The sequence below is a fragment of the Cyanistes caeruleus genome, chromosome 36 (genome assembly GCF_971803275.1).
Source record: "Cyanistes caeruleus chromosome 36, bCyaCae1.hap1.1, whole genome shotgun sequence".
Classification (NCBI taxonomy): domain Eukaryota; kingdom Metazoa; phylum Chordata; class Aves; order Passeriformes; family Paridae; genus Cyanistes; species Cyanistes caeruleus.
The window spans coordinates 638,549-660,532 of NC_141737.1; the positions used below are offsets into that span (position 1 = coordinate 638,549).

The following is a 21,984-nucleotide window of genomic DNA, read 5'->3' on the forward strand; positions in this document are numbered from 1 at the left end:
CGGGACCCCCAAAACCTGCCCCAAATTAACCCGGGACCCCCAAAACCTGCCCCAAATTAACCGGGACCCCCCAAATCCTCCCCCAAAACTCCCCCAAATCCCCCCAAAGCCCCTCCCCCACCCTCCCCCGACGCCCCCTCCCCAAATTTTGGGGTCTCCCCCTCCTCACTTTTTCTTGCTCCTCCGGTCCTTGTCCACCCCCCCCGGGAGCTTGGCCAGGCCCAGCGCCTCGGGGGGGCCCAGCTCGTCCGAGGGGGTCCCGGCTGGGGGAGGGGAAGAGGTGAGACCCCTCCCCAAATTCCCCAAAGTCCCCAAATCCCCCCCCAAAAAAAATTCCCGCCAAAAAATTCCACGGGAAAGCCCCGATTCTGTAGGAAACCCCCCCAAAATCCATCGGGACCACCCCCCAAAAAAAGATCCGGGGGGGGTCTCAGCTCTCAGGGTGAGACCCCTCCCCAAATTCCACGAAATTCCTAAAAAAAAACTCCCCGAAATTCCCAAAATTCCTTTTAAAAAAAATCCCCGAAATTCCCACAAAAACCATCCCAAATCCGTGGGAATTCGCCCCAAAATCACGGAGAACCCACCCCAAAATGGGGACCCCACCCCAAAATCGGGATCCCGGGAGACCCCTCCCCAAATTCCCCCCAAAAAATCAGAGAAATTCCCAAAAAAAACCCGCAAAAATTCCACGGGAAATCCTCAAATCCCAAAATGTTTTGGGTTTTTGGGGGGGGAGTTTGGAGTTTTTTGGGGAGGGGTCGCGGTAATTTGGGGAGGGGTCTCACCCAGGGAGGGGTCGTCCCTCGGGAGGGGATTTGGGATTTTTGAGGATTTTTTGAGGATTTTTTGGGTGGTTTTTTTCCATTTTTTTCCCCATTTTTTGCCATTTTTCGGGGTTTTAGGGGTTTTTATGGGGAGGGGTCGCGGTAATTTGGGGAGGGGTCTCACCCAGGGAGGGCTCGCCCCTCGGGAGGGGATTTGGGATTTTTGGGGATTTTTTGGGATTTTTTGAGGATTTTTTGGGGATTTTTTGGGTGGTTTTTTTCCATTTTTCCCCCCATTTTTTGCCAATTTTCGGGTTTTTTTCGGGTTTTTTCGGGGAGGGGTCGCGGTAATTTGGGGAGGGGTCTCACCCGGGGAGGGGTCGCCCCTCGGGAGGGGATTTGGGATTTTTGGGGATTTTTTGGGATTTTTTGGGGGATTTTTTTGAGGATTTTTTGGGTGGTTTTTTTCCATTTTTTCCCTATTTTTTGTCAATTTTCTTGGGTTTTTTCGGTTTTTTTTGGGGAGGGGTCGCGGTAATTTGGGGAGGGGTCTCACCCAGGGAGGGGGCGTCCCTCGGGGGGAATTTGGGATTTTTGGGGGATTTTTTGGGTGGTTTTTTTCCATTTTTTCCCCCATTTTTTGCCAATTTTCGGGGTTTTTTCGGGGTTTTTTTGGGGAGGGGTCGCGGTAATTTGGGGAGGGGTCTCACCCAGGGAGGGGGCGTCCCTCGGGGGGGGTCCCAGCCTCCCCTTCTCCTTCTTGCCGAAGAGGCGGCCGATGGAGGATTTGATGCTTTTCTTTTTGGGGGGGGTCTTGTGCAGGGGGTCTGGGGGGGCTCCGGGACCCTCGGGGACCAGCCTGGGCAATTTGGGGAGGGGGCGTCACCCCCGGGACCCCCCAAATGCACCCCAAAAAACACTCAGGAACCCCAAAAACCCCCCAGGACCCCCCAAATCCTCCCCAAATCCCATCAGGGACCCCCAAAACCCCCCAGGACCCCCCCAAAAACCCCCCAGGACCCCCCAAATCCTCCCCAAATCCCCCCAGGACCCCCCAGGACCCCCTAAATCCCCCCCAGACCCCCCCCAAATTCCCCTAGGACCCCCCCAAAACCCCCCCAGGACCCCCCAAATCTTCCCCAAATGCCCCCAGGACTCCCCAAATCCTCCCCAAATCCCCCCCAGGACCCCCAGACCCCCCCAAATTCCCCTAGGACCCCTCAAACCCCCCCAGGACCCCCCAAATCTTCCCCAAATCCCCTCCAGAACCCCCCAAATCCCCCCCAGGACCCCCCAAATCCCCCCCAAATCCGCCCCAGGACCCCCCAAACCCTCCCAGGACCCCCCCAAAACCCCCCAGGACCCCCGAAATCCCCCCAGACCCCCCAAATTCCCCTAGGACCCCCCCAAATCCGCCCCAAATCCGCCCCAGGACCCCCCAAACCCTCCCAGGACCCCCCAATCCCCCCCAGGACCCCCCAAATCCTCCCAGGACCCCCCAAACCCCCCCAAATCCTCCCCAAATCCCCCCAGGACCCCCCAAACCCCCCCAGGACCCCCCAAACTGACCCCGCTCGGGGGTCCCGCCCCTCCTCCAGCCCGGCCGGGGCCGCCCCTCCCCCCCCCCGCTCGCTTCGGGGGGTTCGGGTGGGGGCGGGGGGGTCCCCGGGACCCCCCCCCTTTTCCTCCGCCCCCCCCCGCGGCTCCTCCTTCGGGACGTGATTCTGCAAGGGAAATTTGGGGAGGGGTCCCCGGAAAGTTTTGGGGCGGCCCCTCCTCATTTTATGGCTCCCCTCCCCCTCCCCAATTTTTGGGATTTTTTTTTCCCCCAATTTTGGGATTTTTTTCCCCCATTTTTCCCTCCCCCTCCCCCATTTTTTTTTTTTTTGGGGGGGGGGTCTCCCCACCCCTCCCCCCATCCTCCCCCTCCCCAATTCGGGGGTCCCCCATTTTTGCCTCCCCCTCCCCAATTTTTCGGAATTTTCCCCTCCCCCCAATTTTGGGATTTCCCCCGCCAATTTTTGGGATTTTTAACCAAATTTTGAGGTTTTTTTCCCGCATTTTTTTTTGGGGGGGGGTCTCCCCATCCCCCCCTCCCCAATTTTTGGGATTTTCCCCCCAATTTTTGGGATTTTTTCCCCAATTTTTGGGATTTTCCCCCAATTTTTCCCATTTTCCCCCCAATTTTTGCCATTTTTCCCCCAATTTTGAGATTTTTTTCCCCATTTTTTTGGGGGGGGGTCTCCCCACCCCTCCCCCATCCCCCCCTCCCCAATTTGGGAATCCCCCTCCCCAATTTTGGGATTTTCCCCCCAATTTTGGGATTTTCCCCCCAATTTTTGTGATTTTCCCCCCAATTTTTACCATTTTCCCCCAATTTTGGGATTTTTCCCCCCATTTTTTTTTGGGGGGGGGTCTCCCCACCCCTCCCCCCATCTCCCCCTCCCCAATTTGGGAATCCCCCTCCCCAATTTTTGGGATTTTCCCCCCAATTTTGGGTTTTTCCCCCCAATTTTTGCCATTTTCCCCCCAATTTTTACCATTTTTCCCCCAATTTTGGGATTTTTCCCCCCATTTTTTTTTGGGGGGGGTCTCCCCACCCCTCCCCCCATCTCCCCCTCCCCAATTTGGGAATCCCCCTCCCCAATTTTTGGGATTTTCCCCCCAATTTTGGGTTTTTCCCCCCAATTTTTGTGATTTTCCCCCCAATTTTTGCCATTTTCCCCCCAATTTTGGGATTTTTCCCCCCATTTTTTTTTGGGGGGGGGTCTCCCCACCCCTCCCCCATCCCCCCCTCCCCAATTTGGGAATCCCCCTCCCCAATTTTTGGGATTTTCCCCCCAATTTTTGCCATTTTCCCCCCAATTTTTGCCATTTTCCCCCCAATTTTGGGATTTTCCCCCCATTTTTTTTTTTGGGGGGGGTCTCCCCACCCCCCCTCCCCAATTCGGGGGTCTCACCTCTCGGGCGGGGCTGGGGGGGGCGGGGCGGGGGGTGGAGCGGCCGCTGCTGGGGGGGGAGGGGCTGGCGAGGGCGGGGCCGCTGAGCGCGGGGGGAGGGGCGGGGGGAGGGGCCGAGGGACCCCCCCGGAATTTGGGGGTCCCCCCCTCCAGCCCCCCCCCCACGCGGCTCTCCAGCTCCTCCGCCCGCAGCTCCGTGCTCTCCTTCTCCTCCTGGATCAGCCTGGGGGGGACCCCGAAAATTCGGGAATTAAACCCAAAAAATCCCCCCGAAATCCCAAATTTTCACCCCAAAAAAATTCCAATTTTTCACCCCAAAAAAATTCCAATTTTTCACCCCAAAATTCCAATTTTTCACCCCAAAAAATTCGGGAATTAAAACCCAAAATATCCCCCCAAAATCCCAATTTTTCACCCCAAAATCTCAATTTTTCACCCCAAAATTCCAATTTTTCACCCCAAAAAATTCGGGAATTAAAACCCAAAAAATCCCCCCAAAATCCCAATTTTTCACCCCAAAATCTCAATTTTTCACCCCAAAATTCCAATTTTTCACCCCAAAACCCCAATTTTTCACCCCAAAAAATTCGGGAATTAAAACCAAAAAAATCCCCCCAAAATCCCAATTTTTCACCCCAAAATCCCAATTTTTGTGGTTTTTTCTCCTCCTGGATCAGCCTGGGGGGGGACCCCGAAAATTCGGGAATTAAACCCAAAAAAAATCCCCCCAAAATCCCAATTTTCCACCCCAAAATTCCAATTTTTCACCCCAAAAAATTCAGGAATTAAAACCCAAAAAGTCCCCCCGAAATTCCAATTTTTCACCCCAAAAAATTCGGGAATTAAAACCCAAAATATCCCCCCAAAATCCCAATTTTTCACCCCAAAATCCCAATTTTTCACCCCAAAATTCCAATTTTTCACCCCGAAATTCCAATTTTTCACCCCAAAATCCAAATTTTTCACTCCAAAAATCCCAATTTTTCACCCCCAAAAAATTCGGGATTTAAAACCCAAAAAATTCCCCCAAAATCCCAATTTTTCACCCCAAAATTCCTATTTTTCACCCCAAAACCCCAATTTTTCACCCCAAAATTCCAATTTTTCACCCCAGAATCCCAATTTTTCACCCCAAAATCCCAATTTTTCACCCCAAAATCTCAATTTTTGTGGTTTTTTCTCCTCCTGGATCAGCCTGGGGGGGACCCCGAAAATTCGGGAATTAAACCCAAAAAAAATCCCCCCGAAATCCCAATTTTTCACCCCAAAAAAATTCCAATTTTTCACCCCAAAATCCCAATTTTTCACCCCAAAATCTCAATTTTTCACCCCAAAATTCCTATTTTTCACCCCAAAATCCCAATTTTTCACCCCAAAATATTCGGGAATTAAAACCCAAAAAATCCCCCCAAAATCCCAATTTTTCACCCCAAAATTCCAATTTTTCACCCCAAAAAATTCGGGAATTAAAACCCAAAATATCCCCCGAAATTCCAATTTTTCACCCCAAAATCTCAATTTTTCACCCCAAAATTCCAATTTTTCACCCCAAAATCCCAATTTTTCACCCCAAAATTCCAATTTTTCACCCCAAAATCCCAATTTTTCACCCCAAAAAATTCGGGAATTAAAATCCAAAAAGTCCCCCCAAAATCCCAATTTTTTACCCTAAAATTCCAATTTTTCACCCCAAAATTCCAATTTTTCACCCCAAAATGGCCCCAAAATCCCCCAAAATTTCCTTTTCCCTTTTTTTTTTCCTGGGGGGAATTTTGGGATTTTTGGGGAATTTTTGGGGAAATTTTGGGGAATTTTTGGGGATTTTGGGGGAGAAATTTTGGGGAATTTTGGGGTGAAATCCCTGGATTTTGGGGCAGAATTTTCAAATTTTAGGGCGGGATTTTGGGGAATTCGGGGGAGGAATTTCAAGATTTTGGGGCAGAATCTCTGAATTTTGGGACATTTTGGGGCAGAATTTTGGGATTTTGGGGAATTTTGGGGGATTTGGGGGTGGAATTTCAGGATTTTGGGGGATTTTGGGGTGAAATCCCAGGATTTTGGGGCAGAATCCCAGGATTTTGGGGGATTTTGGGGCAGAATTTTGGGATTTTGGGGCAAATTCCCGGGATTTTGGGGGATTTTGGGGCAGAATTTTGGGATTTTGGGGCCGAATTTTGGGATTTTTGGGGCAGAATTTTGGGATTTTGGGGCAGAATTTTGGGATTTTGGGGGATTTTGAGGCAGAATTTCAACATTTTGGGGCAGAATCCCGGGATTTTGGGGGATTTGGGGATGGAATCCCTGGATTTTGGGGCAGAATCCCGGGATTTGGGGGAATTTGGGGGCAGAACTTCAGGATTTTAGGGTGAAATCCCTGGATTTTGGAGCAGAATTTCGGGATTTTTGGGGGATTTTGGGGCAGAATTTGGGGATTTTTGGGGATTTTTGGGGTTTCTGGGAACTCCCTGAATTTGGGGGATTTTTGGGGGGTCCCGGGGGGTCCCGAATTTGGGATTTTTTTGGGAATTTCACTGACTTGATCTCCTTGTTGATGGCCTCCAGCTGCTCCTGGAGCGGGAATTTGGGGCAGAATCCCGGGATTTTGGGGAATTTGGGGGCAGAACTTCAGGATTTTAGGGTGAAATCCCTGGATTTTGGAGCAGAATTTCGGGATTTTTGGGGGATTTTGGGGCAGAATTTGGGGATTTTTGGGGATTTTTGGGGTTTCTGGGAACTCCCTGAATTTGGGGGATTTTTGGGGGGTCCCGGGGGGTCCCGAATTTGGGATTTTTTTGGGAATTTCACTGACTTGATCTCCTTGTTGATGGCCTCCAGCTGCTCCTGGAGCATGAACGCCAGGGTCTGCACGTCCGTCTGTCCCCCCGGGGATTTTGGGGGGTCCCCCCCACCCGGGACCCCCCCCCGAGGCTCCTCCTCGTCCGAACCCTCGGGGGGACCCTCCGGGGGGAGCCCCCCCCTCTCCCAGTCCTGCGGGGGGGGGGGAGGAATTAGAGACCCCTCCCCAAAATTCAATAAAACAACAAAATTCCCCCAAAATCCCCCCAAAATCCCCCCAAAATCCCCCCCAAAATCCCCCCCAAATCCCCCCAAAATCCTCCCAAAATCCCCCCAAAATCCCCCCCAAAATCCCCCCAAAATCCCCCCAAAATCCTCCCAAAATCCCCCCAAAATCTTCTCAGGACCCCCCCAAATCGACCCCAAAATCCCCCCAGGATCCCCCCAAATCCCCAAGCCTCTCCAGGACTCCCCAAATCCCCCACAAATCTCTCCCAGGACCCCCCAGGACCCCCCCAAAATCACCCCAAGACCCCCCAAATCCCCCCCAAATCCCTCCTAACCCCCCCCCAAAGCCCCCACGACCCCCCTAAATACCCCCAAAACCCTTCCAGGACCCCCAATTCCCCCCTGAATCCCCCCAGGACCCCCCAGGACCCCCCAAATCCCCCCAGGACCCCCCCAAAATCACCCCAAGACCCCCCAAATCCCCCCCAGGACCCCCAAAGTCCCCCCAGGACCCCCCAAATCTCCCCCAAATCTCCCCAGGATGCCCCAAATCCCCTCAGGACCCCCCCCAAATCCCCCCAGGACCCCCCCAAATCCCCCCAGGACCCCCCACCTCCTCTTTGGGGGGGGCCCAGCGCCCCTTCCTGGGCCGGCGGGGGGGGGCGTGGGGGTCCAGGGGGGTCCCCCCGAGGGGGCTCTGGGGGTACCGGAGCTCCAGGGCGCTGCCCGGGAGGGACCTGGGGACACAAAGAGGGGGGGGCGAGACCCCCCCGGACCCCCAGAGACAACTCAGGGGGGGCTGGGGGGGAACTGGGGGGGCCTGGGAGAGATTTGGGGGGGATTTGGGGGTCCTGGGAAAGATTTGGGGGGGATTTAGGGGGTCCTGGGGGGATTTGGGGGTCCTGGGAAAGATTTTGGGGGGGTTTGGGGGGTCCTGGGGGGATTTGGGGGTCCTGGGAGAGATTTGGGGGGGATTTGAGGGGGTTTGGGAGGGATTTGGGGGGTGTTGGGGGTCTTGGGAGAGATTTGGGGGGGTTTGGGGGTGATTTTGGGGGTTTGGGGGATTTTTGGGGTGATTTCGGGGTAATTTTGTGGGGTTTTGGGGTGATTTTGGGGGGTTCTGGGGTGATTTTGTGGTGGTTTTGGGGTGATTTTGGGGTGATTTTGAGGTGATTTTGGGGTTTTTGGGGTGATTTTGTGGGGTTTTGGGGTGATTTTGGGGTTTTTGGGGTTATTTTGTGGGGTTTTTGGGGGTTTTTGGGGTGTTTTGGGGGTTTTTTTGGGGGGTACCTGGAGTAGGAAGAGCCGGGGCGCCCCCGGAGCTGGTCCAGCTCCAGCTGCATCCGCTCCATCTCCGCCAGCAGCTGCTCCTGAGGGGCGCAAATTCGGGAATTTTGGGCAATTTGGGAATTTGGGGAGGGGGATTCAGTGCTGGGGACCCCCCCAAAACCCCCAAAACCCCCCCAAAATCCCCCCAAACCCCCCCAAACCCCCCCAAACCTTGTTGAGCAGGAGCTCGTCCTGCATCTTCTTCATGTTGGCGATTTCTTCGCTCAGCGAGTTCTGGGGGAAATTGGGGAGGGGGCTCAGCCCCGGGGGGACCCCAAAACCATCCGGGGACCCCCCCCAGACCCCCCCAAATCCATCACGAGCTCCCCCAGACCACCAGGAGACCCCCAGACCCCCCAAATCCCTCCCGGCACTGCCCCAAACTCCGCAAGGATGCCCTGATCCCCTTCCAGGACCTTTCAGGACCCCCCCAAAATCCCTTCCAGGACCCCCCAATTTTTTCAAGGACCCCTCCCCAAATTCAGGGACCCCTCCCCAAATTCGGGGACCCCCCACCTTCTCCTCCAGGGCCCCCATCCTCTCCTTGAGGTGCAGCTGGAGCCATCCTGGACCCCCCCAGGACCCCCCAAATTCCCCAAAATCCCTTCCAGGACCCCCCAAATCCCCTCCAAATCCCCCCTAACCCCTTCCAGGACCCCCCAATTTTTTCAGGGACCCCTCCCGAAATTCGGGGACCCCTCCCCAAATTCGGGGACCCCAAACCTTCTCCTCCAGCGCCCCCATCCCCTCCTCCAGGTGCAGCTGGAGCCATCCCAGACCCCCCAAACTCCCCCCAAACCCCTCCCAGGACCCCCCAAATCCCCTCAGACCCCTCCCAGGACCCCCCAATTTTTTGGGGGACCCCTCCCCAAATTCGGGGACCCCCCACCTTCTCCTCCCGGGCCCCCATCCTCTCCTCCAGGTGCAGTTGGAGCCATCCCAGACCCCCCAGGACCCCCTAAACTCCCCCTGGGACCCCCAAAATCCCCTCCAAAACCCCTCAAATCCCTCCCAGGACCCCCCAATTTTTTCGGGGACCCCTCCCCAAATTCGGGGACCCCCAACCTTCTCCTCCAGGGCCCCCATCCTCTCCTTGAGGTGCAGGTGGAGCCATCCCGGACCCCCCAAAACCCCCCAAACTCCCCCAAATCCCTTCCAGGACCCCCCAAATCCCCTCCAAATCCCTTCAAACCCCTCCCAGGAACCCCCCAGTTTTTTCGGGGACCCCTCCCCCAATTCAGGGACCCCTCCCCAAATTCGGGGACCCCCAACCTTCTCCTCCAGGTGCAGCTGGAGCCATCCCAGACCCCCCAAATCCCTTCCAGGACCCCCCAAAATCCCCTCCAAAACCCCTCAAACCCCTCCCAGGACCCCCCAATTTTTTGGGGGACCCCTCCCCAAATTCGGGGACCCCCCACTTTCTCCTCCAGCGCCCCCATCCTCTCCTTGAGGTGCAGCTGGAGCCATCCCGGACCCCCCAAACTCCCCCAAAATCCTTTCCAGGACCCCCCAAATCCCCTCAAACCCCTCCCAGGACCCCCCAATTTTTTGAGGGGACCCCTCCCCAAATTCGGGGACCCCCCACTTTCTCCTCCAGCGCCCCCATCCTCTCCTTGAGGTGCAGCTGGAGCCATCCCAGATCCCCCAGGACCCCCCAAACTCCCCCAAAATCCCCTTTAAATCCCCCCAAATCCCTTCCAGGACCCCCCAATTTTTTGGGGGACCCCTCCTCAAATTCAGGGACCCCTCCCCAAATTCGGGGACCCCCAACCTTCTCCTCCAGGGCCCCCATCCCCTCCTCCAGGTGCAGTTGGAGCCATCCCAGACCCCCCAAATCCCTTCCAGGACCCCCCAAATCCCCTCCAAAACCCCTCAAATCCCTCCCAGGACCCCCCAATTTTTTGGGGGACCCCTCCCCAAATTCGGGGACCCCCCCACCTTCTCCTCCAGCGCCCCCATCCTCTCCTTGAGGTGCAGCTGGAGCCATCCTGGACCCCCCAAACTCCCCCCAAATCCTTTCCAGGACCCCCCAAATCCCCTCAAACCCCTCCCAGGACCCCCCAATTTTTTGGGGGACCCCTCCCCAAATTCGGGGACCCCTCCCCAAATTCGGGGACCCCCCACCTTCTCCTCCAGCGCCCCCATCCTCTCCTTGAGGTGCAGCTGGAGCCATCCCGGACCCCCCCAGGACCCCCCAAATTCCCCAAAATCCCCTCCAAATCCCTTCAAATCCCTCCCAGGACCCCCCAATTTTTTGGGGGACCCCTCCCCAAATTCGGGGACCCCCCACCTTCTCCTCCAGCGCCCCCATCCTCTCCTTGAGGTGCAGCTGGAGCCGCTCGTTGCTCTCGCTCAGCAGCCGATCCACGGTCTCCGAGAGCCGCTTGTTGTGCTCATCGTTCATCTTCTCTCTCTGCCTCGCCTGCAAAAAACCCCAAAAATCCCCAAAATCCCCCCAAAATTCCAGCGGGATCACCCCAAAAACTCCGGGGGGACCCCAAAACTCCAAGGGAGGATCCCAAACCCGGGGGTTTTCGCCTCGAAACGGGGCGGAAATTGAGTTTTTAATGATTTTTTTGGGGAAATTTGGAATGAATTCCAGCTCAGTTTTTGGGGTTTCCCATTTTTGGGGTGCCCGAATTTGGGTTTTTTTCCCCATTTTTGGGGTTTCCCATTTTTGGGGTGCCCGAATTTGGGTTTTTTTCCCCATTTTTGGGGTTTCCCATTTTTGGGTTGCCCGAATTTGGGGTTTTTTCCCCATTTTTGGGGTTTCCCATTTTTGGGGTGCCCGAATTTGGGGTTTTTTCCCCATTTTTGGGGTTTCCCATTTTTGGGGTGCCCGAATTTGGGTTTTTTTCCCCCATTTTTGGGGTTTCCCATTTTTGGGGTGCCCGAATTTGGGGGTTTTTCCCCCATTTTTGGGGTTTCCCATTTTTGGGGTGCCCGAATTTGGGGTTTTTTCCCCATTTTTGGGGTTTTCCTAAATTTGGGTGCCCGAATTTGGGTTTTTTTCCCCATTTTTGGGGTTTTCCTAAATTTGGGTGCCCAAATTTGGGGTTTTTTCCCCATTTTTGGGGTTTCCCATTTTTGGGGTGCCCAAATTTGGGGTTTTTCCCTCAATTTTTGGGGTTTCCCATTTTTGGAGCTCCCAAATTTGGGGGTTTTCCCTCAATTTTTGCGGTTTCTCATTTTTGGGGTGCCCGAATTTGGGGTTTTTTTCCCCATTTTTGGGGTTTTCCTTCATTTGGGTGCCCGAATTTGGGATTTTCCCATTTTTTAGGTGCCCAAATTTGGGGATTTCCCATTTTTGGAGCTCCCAAATTTGATTTTTTCCCCCATTTTTGGGGTTTCCCATTTCGGGGGTGCCCGAATTTTGGGATTTTTTCATTTTTGGGGTGCCAGAATTTGATTTTTTCCCATTTTTGGAGCTCCCAAATTTGGTTTTTTCCCATTTTTGGGGTTCCCAAATTTGGTTTTTTTCCTCCATTTTTGGGGTTTTCCTTAATTTGGGCACCCAAATTTTGGTTTTTTCCCATTTTCGAGGTGCCCGAATTTGGTTTTCCCCCCATTTTTGGGGTTTCCCGTTTTGGGGGCACCCGAATTTTGATTTTTTTTCCCATTTTTGGGGTTCCCACCCTCTGCAGCTCCTGGTTCTTCTCCTGCAGTTGAGCCTCGAGCTGCCGGAGCCGCTCCTCGAAATTCCCGTGGCGCTCCTCGGCCTGCCGAAATTTGGGGAAATTTTGGGATATTTTGGGAAATTTGGGGAGATTTGGGGAAATTTGGGGAAATTTTGGGAGATTTCGGGAAATTTGGGGAGATTTGGGGAGATTTTGGGAGATTTGGGGGGAGGACGATGCCCCCAGACCCCAAAAAAATCCCCCAAAAATCCCACAAAAATCCCAAAAAATTCCAAAAAAATCCCCCAAAATCCCAAAAAATTCCAAAAAAATCCCCAAAAATCCCCAAAAAATCCTAAAAAAAAATTTTTTAAAAAATCCCCCCAAAATTGCCAAAAAAAATCCCCCCAAAACCCACAAAAAATCCCAAAAAATCCTCAAAAATCCCTGAAAAAATAAAAAAAAACCCACTAAAAGAATCAAAAAAAAAAATCCCCCCAAAAATCCCAAAAAATCCTCCCAAAAATAAAAAAATCCCAAAAAATCACAAAAAAATCTCCAAAAAATCCCAAGAAAATAAAAAAAAAATCCCAAAAAATCCAAAGAAAATGTAAAAAATCCCAAAAAATCCTCAAAAATCCCTCAAAAAATAATAAAAACCCTAAAAAAATCCCCAAAAAATCCCCTCAAAAATTCCCAAGAAATCTCAAAAAAATCCTCAAAAATACCTCAAAAAATAAAAAAAACTTTAAAAAATGCCAAAAAAAACTCCCGAAAAATCTCCCAAAAATCCTCAAAAAATCCCAATAAAATCCCAAAAAATCCCCCAATAAATCAAAAAAAAATACCCAAAAAATCCCCAAAAAATGTCCAAAAAAATCTCCCCAAAAATCCCCTAAAAAATCCCCCAAAATCCAAAAAAAAATCCCAAAAATCCCAAAAAAATCCAAAAAAAATCTCCCCCAAAAAATCCCCCAAGAAATCCCAAAAAAAATCCCCAAACTTCCACAAAAATCCCCCAAAAAATCTTCAAAAATCCCCCAAAAATCCCAAAAAAAATCCTCAAAATTTCCCAAAAATCCCCCAAAAAATCCTCAAAAATCCCCCAAAAAATCCCAAAAAAATAATAAAAAAATATTAAAATAAATCCCAAAAAAATCCCCAAAAATCCCCAAAAATTCCCAAAATCCCCAAAAAATCCAAAAAAAATCTCCCCAAAATTCCCCAAGAAATCCCAAAAAAAATCCCAAAACTTCCACAAAAATCTCCCAAAAATCCCCAAAAAATCCTTAAAAATCCCCCCAAAAATCCCAAAAAAATAATAAAAAAATTTAAAATAAATCCCAAAAAAATCCCAAAAAATCCCCAAAAATCCCAAAAATCCCCCAAAAATCCCAAAAAAATCTCCCCAAAAATCCCCCAAGAAATCCCAAAAAAAATCCCCAAACTTCCACAAAAATCCCCCAAAAATCCCAAAAAAAATCCTCAAAAATCTCCAAAAAAATCCTCAAAAATTCCCAAAAAAATCCCAAAAAATCCCCAAAAATCCCCAAAAAAATCCCAAAAAAATAAAAAAAAAATTAAAATAAATCCCCAAAAAATCCCCAAAAATCCCCCAAAAAATCCTCAAAAATCCCCAAAAAAATCCTCAAAAATTCCCAAAAAAATCCCAAAAAATCCCCAAAAATCCCCAAAAAAATCCTCAAAAAATAAAAAAAAATTTAAAATAAATCCCAAAAAAATCCCCAAACTTCCACAAAAATCCCCAAAAAAATCCTCAAAAAGCCCCAAAAAATCTCACAAAAAATCCTCAAAATTTCCCAAAAATCCCCCCAAAAAATCCTCAAAAATTCCCAAAAAAATCCCAAAAAATCCCCAAAAATCCCAAAAAAAATCCCCAAAAAATAAAAAAATAATTTAAAATAAATCCCAAAAAAATCCCCAAAAATCCCCAAAAATCCCCAAAAATCCCCAAAATCCCCCAAAATCCCCAACCCCCCCCAGGACCCCCCAAAGCCCCCCCGGGCCCACCTTGGTGAGCGCTGCCACCCTCTGGGCCAGCTGGGCCTCGATCTCGGGCAGGGTCTCGGCCTTCTGCAGGGTCAGCTGCAGCTTGGCCTTGGCGTCCTCCAGCCACTCCTGCAGCTGCCGGCCCTTCTCCTCGCTCTGGGGACAGTGGGGACATCACAGGGGACATCACAGGGGACATCGGGGGTGTTGGGGACATTGGGGGTGTTGGGGACATTGGGGACATTTGGGGTGTTGGGGACATTGGGGCCTTGGCGTCCTCCAGCCACTCCTGCAGCTGCCGGCCCTTCTCCTCGCTCTGGGGACAGTGGGGACATCACAGGGGACATCACAGGGGACATTGGGGACATTGGGGACATTGGGGGTGTTAGGGACATTTGGGGGTGTTGGGGACATTGGGGACATTGGGGACATTTGGGGTGTTGGGGACATTGGGGACATCGGGGACATTTGGGGTGTTGGGGACATTGGGGACATTGGGGACATTGGGGGTGTTGGGGGTGTTGGGGACATTGGGGACACTGGGGACATTGGGGGTGTTGGGGACATTGGGGACATTTGGGGTGTTGGGGACATTGGGGACATTGGGGACATTGGGGGTGTTGGGGACATTGGGGACATCGGGGACATTTGGGGTGTTGGGGACATTGGGGACATTGGGGACATCGGGGGTGTTGGGGACATTGGGGCCTTGGCGTCCTCCAGCCACTCCTGCAGCTGCTGGCCCTTCTCCTCGCTCTGGGGACAGTGGGGACATCACAGGGGACATCGGGGACATCGGGGGTGTTGGGGGTGTTGGGGACATTGGGGACATCGGGGACATTGGGGACATTGGGGGTGTTGGGGACATCGGGGACATCGGGGACATTTGGGGTGTTGGGGACATTGGGGACATTGGGGCCTTGGCGTCCTCCAGCCACTCCTGCAGCTGCCGGCCCTTCTCCTCGCTCTGGGGACAGTGGGGACATCACAGGGGACATCGGGGACATCGGGGACATCGGGGACATCGGGGGTGTTGGGGACACTGGGGACATTTGGGGTGTTGGGGACATTTGGGGTGTTGGGGACACTGGGGACATCGGGGTGAAGGACAAGGATGGGGGGGGACAACATCAACTGGTGGGGGGGACATCAATGGGGACACAAAGGTGTGTCCAGGTGTGTCCCCAATGTCCCAGGTGTGTCCCCAATGCCCCAGGTGTGTCCCCAGGTGTGTCCCCATGTACCCAGGTGTGTCCCCAATGCCCCAGGTGTCCCCAGCTGTCCCAGGTGTCCCCAGGTGTCCCAGGTGTGTCCCCAGGTGTGTCCCCAATGCCCCAGGTGTGTCCCCAATGCCCCAGGTGTGTCCCCAGGTGTCCCCAGGTGTCCCCAGGTGTATCCCCAATGCCCCAGGTGTGTCCCCAGGTGTCCCCAGGTGTATCCCCAATGCCCCAGGTGTGTCCCCAGGTGTCCCCAGGTGTATCCCCAATGCCCCAGGTGTGTCCCCAGGTGTCCCCAGGTGTATCCCCAATGCCCCAGGTGTGTCCCCAGGTGTCCCCAGGTGTGTCCCCAATGCCCCAGGTGTGTCCCCAGGTGTGTCCCCATGTACCCAGGTGTGTCCCCAGGTGTGTCCCCATGTACCCAGGTGTGTCCCCAGGTGTATCCCCAATGCCCCAGGTGTCCCCAGGTGTCCCCAGGTGTGTCCCCAGGTGTCCCCAGGTGTCCCCAGGTGTCCCCAGGTGTGTCACCTGCCGGTACAGGGACTCCTTGCTGGCCAGCTCGTTCTCCAGCCGGTCGTTGGCGTCGTGCAGGGACGTGGCCTCGCGTTGGGCGCTCAGGTAGCGCCGCTCCAGCGTCGTGATGCGCTCCTCCATGTCCTCGCGCTGCGCCAGCGCCTGCGGGGACAGCACGGGGACAGCTGGGGACAGCTGGGGACACTGGGGACAGCTGGGGACGCTGGGGACAGCTGGGGACACTGGGGACATTGGGGACACTGGGGACACTGGGGACACTGGGGACAGCTGGGGACATTGGGGACAGCACCGGGACATTGGGGACACTGGGGACAGCACAGGGACACTGGGGACACTGGGGACACTGGGGACAGCTGGGACAGCACAGGGACAGCACAGGGACAGCTGGGGACAGCACCGGGACATTGGGGACACTGGGGACAGCACAGGGACACTGGGGACAGCTGGGGACACTGGGGACAGCTGGGGACGCTGGGGACAGCTGGGGACACTGGGGACACTGGGGACAGCACAGGGACACTGGGGACACCTGGGACAGCACAGGGACAGCACAGGGACATTGGGGACATTGGGGACACTGGGGACACTGGGGACACTGGGGACACTGGGGACAGCTGGGGACATTGGGGACACTGGGGACATTGGGGACACTGGGGACAGCACAGGGACAGCACAGGGACATTGGGGACATTGGGGACACTGGGGACAGCTGGGGACAGCACAGGGACACGGGACACTGGGGACAGCTGGGGACACTGGGGACAGCACAGGGACACTGGGGACACTGGGGACACTGGGGACATTGGGGACATTGGGGACATTGGGGACAGCTGGGACAGCACAGGGACAGCACAGGGACATTGGGGACATTGGGGACATTGGGGACACTGGGGACAGCACAGGGACACTGGGGACATTGTAGACACTGGGGACGTTGGGGACATTGGGGACATTGTGGACATTGTGGACATTGTGGACACTGGGGACAGCTGGGGACACTGGGGACAGCTGGGGACATTGGGGACATTGGGGACACTGGGGACAGCACAGGGACAGCACAGGGACAGCACAGGGACATTGGGGACAGCTGGGGACACTGGGGACACTGGGGACATTGGGGACAGCACAGGGACACTGGGGACACTGGGGACACTGGGGACACTGGGGACAGCACGGGAACACTGGGGAAATTGGGGGGACATTGGGGACACCCAGGGGACATTGGGGACATCGGGGGGGATTGGGGACACTGGGGACATTGGGGACATTGCGGGGACATTGGGGACATTGGGGGGGATTGGGGACATTGGGGGCATCAGGGGACATCAGGGCTCTTGGGAACCTTGGGGACATTGGGGGGATTTGGGGACATTTGGGGACATTTGGGGACAGCCATTCCCTCTCATTTCAATGCGATTTTCTCCCCGTTTTTCCCATTTTTTTCCCATTTTTTTCCCGTTTTTTCTCGTTTTTCCCATTTCCCCCCGTTTTTTCCCCATTCCCACCTCCTTGAGGTCCCTCTGGAGTTTGGCCCCCGCCTCGTGGGCCCGGGCCAGCTCCCAGTTTGGGGTCAAACCCTCCCAGTTTGGGGTCAAACCCTCCCAGTTTGGGGCCAAACCTCCCAGTTTGGGGTCAAACCTCCCAGTTTGGGGTTAAACCCTCCCAGTTTGGGGTCAAACCCTTCCCAGTTTGGGGTCAAACCCTTCCCAGTTTGGGGTCAAACCCTCCCAGTTTGGGGTCAAACCCTTCCCAGTTTGGGATCAAACCTCCCAGTTTGGGGTCAAACCTCCCAGTTTGGGGTCAAACCTCCCATTTTGGGGTCAAACCTTCCCAATTTGGGGTCAAACCCTCCCAGTTTGGGGTCAAACCCTCCCAGTTTGGGGTTAAACCCTCCCAGTTTGGGGTCAAACCCTCCCAGTTTGGGGTCAAACCTCCCAATTTGAGGGTTTTTCTCCTGTTTTTTCCCGTTTTTATCCCATTTTTTCCCGTTTTTATCCCGTTTTTTTCCCGTTTTTATCCCGTTTTTTCCCGTTTTTTCTCGTTTTTTCCCATTTTTTCCCGTTTTTCCCGTTTCCCCCCGTTTTTTCCCCATTCCCACCTCCTTGAGGTCCCTCTGGAGTTTGGCCCCCGCCTCGTGGGCCCGGGCCAGCTCCCTCTGGGCCGCGCTGGCCTCGTCCTGCAGCCGGCCCAGCTGGCGGCACAGAGCGGCCACGCGGTGCCGGCCCAGCGACGCCTCCAGCTCGGCCTCGCGACGGCGCTCGGGGACGGCCTGGGGACAGCGGTCACTCCTGGGGGTGGTCACTCCTGGGGGTGGTCACTCCTGGGGGGGGCACTCCTGGGGGTGGTCACTCCTGGGGGTGGTCACTCCTGGGGGTGGTCACTTGTGGGGGGGGCACTCCTGGGGGTGGTCACTCCAGGGGGGGGCACTCCTGGGGTGGTCACTCCTGGGGGTGGTCACTCGTGGGGGTGGTCATTTGGTCACTCACAGCACTGGTCACTCGTGGGGGGGGCACTCGTGGGGGTGGTCACTCACAGCATTGGTCACTCACAGCAATGGTCACAGCTCTGGTCACTCATGGTGGTCACTCATGGTGATGGTCATTTGGTCACTCACAGCAATGGTCACTCACAGCTCTGGTCACTCATGGTGATGGTCATTTGGTCACTCACAGCTCTGGTCACTCATGGTGGTCACTCATGGTGATGGTCATTTGGTCACTCACAGCAATGGTCACTCATGGTGATGGTCACTCACAGCTCTGGTCACTCATGGTGATGGTCATTTGGTCACTCACAGCTCTGGTCACTCATGGTGGTCACTCACAGCACTGGTCACTCACAGCAATGGTCACTCATGGTGATGGTCACTCATGGTGGTCACTCACAGCACTGGTCACTCACAGCAATGGTCACAGCTCTGGTCACTCATGGTGGTCACTCATGGTGATGGTCATTTGGTCACTCACAGCAATGGTCACTCATGGTGGTCACTCACAGCCTGGTCACTCACAGCAATGGTCACAGCTCTGGTCACTCATGGTGGTGGTCACTCACAGCACTGGTCACTCACAGCACCGGTCACTCATGGTGATGGTCACTCATGGTGATGGTCACTCATGGTAGTCATTCACAGCACCGGTCACTCACAGCAATGGTCACAGCTCTGGTCACTCATGGTGGTGGTCACTCACAGCACCGGTCACTCACAGCACCGGTCACTCACAGCAATGGTCACTCATGGTGATGGTCACTCATGGTGGTGGTCATTCACAGCAATGGTCACTCATGGTGATGGTCACTCACAGCACCGGTCACTCACAGCTCTGGTCACTCATGGTGGTCACTCACAGCCTGGTCACTCACAGCAATGGTCACTCACAGCTCTGGTCACTCATGGTGATGGTCACTCATGGTGATGGTCATTTGGTCACTCACAGCACCAGTCACTCACAGCTCTGGTCATTCATGGTGATGGTCACTCATGCTGATGGTCATTTGGTCACTCATGGGACTGGTCACTCACAGCAATGGTCATTCATGGTGGTCACCCATGGTGATGGTCATTTGGTCACTCACAGCAATGGTCACTCATAGCTCTGGTCACTCACGGTGATGGTCACTCACGGTGATGGTCACTCATGGTGATGGTCATTTGGTCACTCATGGTGATGGTCACTCACAGCACCGGTCACTCACGGTGATGGTCACTCACAGTGATGGTCACTCATGGTGATGGTCACTCACTGTGATGGTCACTCACAGCACCGGTCACCCAAGGTGATGGTCATTTGGTCACTTATAGGACTGGTCACTCACAGCCTGGTCACTCACAGCAATGGTCACTCACAGCAATGGTCACTCACAGCTCTGGTCACTCATGGTGATGGTCATTTGGTCACTCACAGCTCTGGTCACTCATGGTGATGGTCACTCATGGTGATGGTCATTTGGTCACTCACAGCAATGGTCACTCACAGCTCTGGTCACTCATGGTGACGGTCACTCACAGCTCTGGTCACTCTGGCCTGGGGTCACTTCACCTCTGCCCCCCCCAGGACCCCAAACTCCCCAAACTGGACCCACTGTGACCCTGAGGTGACCCCGTGACCCCTGAGGTGACCCCTGACCCCGAGGTGACCCCAATGACCCCGAGGTGACCCCAATGACCCCGAGGTGACCCCTATGACCCCTGAGGTGACCCCTGACCCCGAGGTGACCCCAATGACCCCGAGGTGACCCCAATGACCCCTGAGGTGACCCCAATGGCCCCTGAAATGACCCTGTGACCCCATGACCCCCATGATGACCCCGTGACTCCGAGATGACCCCGTGACCCCGAGGTGACCCCGTGACCCCAAGATGACCCCGAGATGACCCTGAGATGACCTCGTGACCCCAACATGACCCTGTGACCCCGAGATGACCCCAAAATTACCCCGAGGTGACCCCGAGGTGACCCCGAGATGACCCCATGACACTGAGGTGACCCCAAGGTGACCCCGAGGTGACCCTGAGATGACCCCAAGATGACCCCAAGATGACCCCAAGATGACCCCAAGATGACCCCGAGATGACCCCGTGACCCCTGTCCCGCTGTCCCCTCACCGCCGTGACCCCAAGATGACCCCAAGATGACCCCAAGATGACCCCGAGGTGACCCCGAGATGACCCCAAGATGACCCCGAGATGACCCTGAGATGACCCCGAGATGACCCCATGACCCCAAGATGACCCCAAGATGACCCCGTGACCCCAAGATGACCCCAAGATGACCCCAAGATGACCCCGAGATGACCCCGAGATGACCCCGAGATGACCCCGAGGTGACCCCAAGGTGACCCTGAGATGACCCCGAGGTGACCCCATGACCCCAAGATGACCCCGAGATGACCGCGAGATGACCCCAAGATGACCCCGAGATGACCCCGTGACCCCTGTCCCGCTGTCCCCTCACCGCCGTGACCCCAAGATGACCCCAAGATGACCCCGAGATGACCCCGAGGTGACCCCATGACCCCAAGATGACCCCGAGATGACCCTGAGATGACCCTGAGATGACCCCGTGACCCCAAGATGACCCCGAGATGACCCCGAGATGACCCCAAGGTGACCCCGAGGTGACCCCGAGATGACCCCGAGATGACCCCGAGGTGACCCCAAGATGACCCCGAGATGACCCCGAGGTGACCCCGAGATGACCCTGAGATGACCCCGAGATGACCCCGAGATGACCCCGAGATGACCCCGAGGTGACCCCTGTCCCGCTGTCCCCTCACCGCCGTGTCCCCGTCGGTGGCCGCGTCCTCCAGGCCCGAGCGGCGCCGGGACAGCTGCTCCCGCAGGGACAGGGACTGAGGGGACACCAGGGGACAGGTGACAGGTGACAGGTGACAGGTGACAGGTGACACCGACAGGTGACAGCTGCTCCCGTAGGGACAGGGACTGAGGGGACACCAGGGGACAGGTGACACCGACAGGTGACACCCCCAGGGACAGGTGACACCGACAGGTGACAGGTGAGACCCCCAGGTGACAGGTGACACCCTCAGTGACAGGTGACACCCTCAGGGACGGGTGACAGCTGCTCCCGTAGGGACAGGGACTGAGGGGACACCAGGGGACAGGTGACACCGACAGGTGACAGGTGACACCCCCAGGTGACAGCTGTTCCCGTAGGGACAGGGACTGAGGGGACACCAGGGGACAGGTGACAGGGGACAGGTGACACCGACAGGTGACAGGTGACACCCCCAGGTGACAGCTGCTCCCATAGGGACAGGGACTGAGGGGACACCAGGGGACAGGTGACAGGTGACAGGTGACAGGTGAGACCCCCAGGTGACAGGTGACACCCTCAGGGACAGGTGACACCCTCAGGGACAGGTGACACCCTCAGGGACAGGTGACAGCTGCTCCCGTAGGGACAGGGACTGAGGGGACACCAGGGGACAGGTGACAGGTGACAGGTGACACCCTCAGGGACAGGTGACACCCTCAGTGACAGGTGTCACCCCCAGGGACAGGGGACACCGACAGGTGACAGGTGACAGGTGACACCCTCAGGGACAGGTGACAGGTGTCACCCTCCAAAGGACACTCACCCATTGGTGCCACCCCCTGGTGCCACCCCCCGCTGTCCCCCCAGTGTCACCCATTGGTGCCACCCCCTGTGTCCCCCAGTGCCACCCCCTGCTGTCCCCACGCTGTCCCACGCTGTCCCACGCTGTCCCCACGCTGTCCCCAGCTGTCCCCAGCTGCCCCCCAGCTGTCCCCAGCTGTCCCCACGCTGTCCCCAGGTGTCCCCAGGTGTCCCCACCTCCTGGTTGGACACCTCCAGCTCCTCCTCCAGCACGGCCACGCGCTCCAGGGCCACCCGCAGCCGCTCCCGCACCTGGGGACAGCGGGGGACACTGAGGGGACATCGGGGGGACACCGAGGGACACTGAGGGGACACTGAGGGGACACTGAGGGGACACCGGGGGACATCGGGGGACACCAGGGGGACACCGGGGGGACACCAGGGGAC

General features: G+C 55.2%; 1 protein-coding gene across 1 annotated transcript in view; it reads right to left on the minus strand.

Annotated features, from left to right (window-relative positions):
* Positions 1-21,984, minus strand: part of PPFIA3 (PPFI scaffold protein A3) — a 45,756-nt gene that overhangs the window by 14,852 nt on the left and 8,920 nt on the right. Inside the window, exons 5-19 of the mRNA XM_086871544.1 lie at positions 21,775-21,849; positions 20,735-20,809; positions 17,557-17,727; positions 15,453-15,599; positions 13,729-13,863; positions 11,716-11,799; positions 10,371-10,502; positions 8,252-8,314; positions 8,042-8,121; positions 7,365-7,488; positions 6,537-6,715; positions 3,728-3,950; positions 2,337-2,581; positions 1,478-1,626; positions 170-263 (exon numbers count right to left, since the gene is read on the minus strand). Of these exons, the coding sequence (XP_086727670.1) occupies positions 170-263; positions 1,478-1,626; positions 2,337-2,581; positions 3,728-3,950; positions 6,537-6,715; positions 7,365-7,488; positions 8,042-8,121; positions 8,252-8,314; positions 10,371-10,502; positions 11,716-11,799; positions 13,729-13,863; positions 15,453-15,599; positions 17,557-17,727; positions 20,735-20,809; positions 21,775-21,849 (1,976 nt within the window). The remainder of the gene's footprint in view (positions 1-169; positions 264-1,477; positions 1,627-2,336; positions 2,582-3,727; positions 3,951-6,536; positions 6,716-7,364; positions 7,489-8,041; positions 8,122-8,251; positions 8,315-10,370; positions 10,503-11,715; positions 11,800-13,728; positions 13,864-15,452; positions 15,600-17,556; positions 17,728-20,734; positions 20,810-21,774; positions 21,850-21,984) is intronic.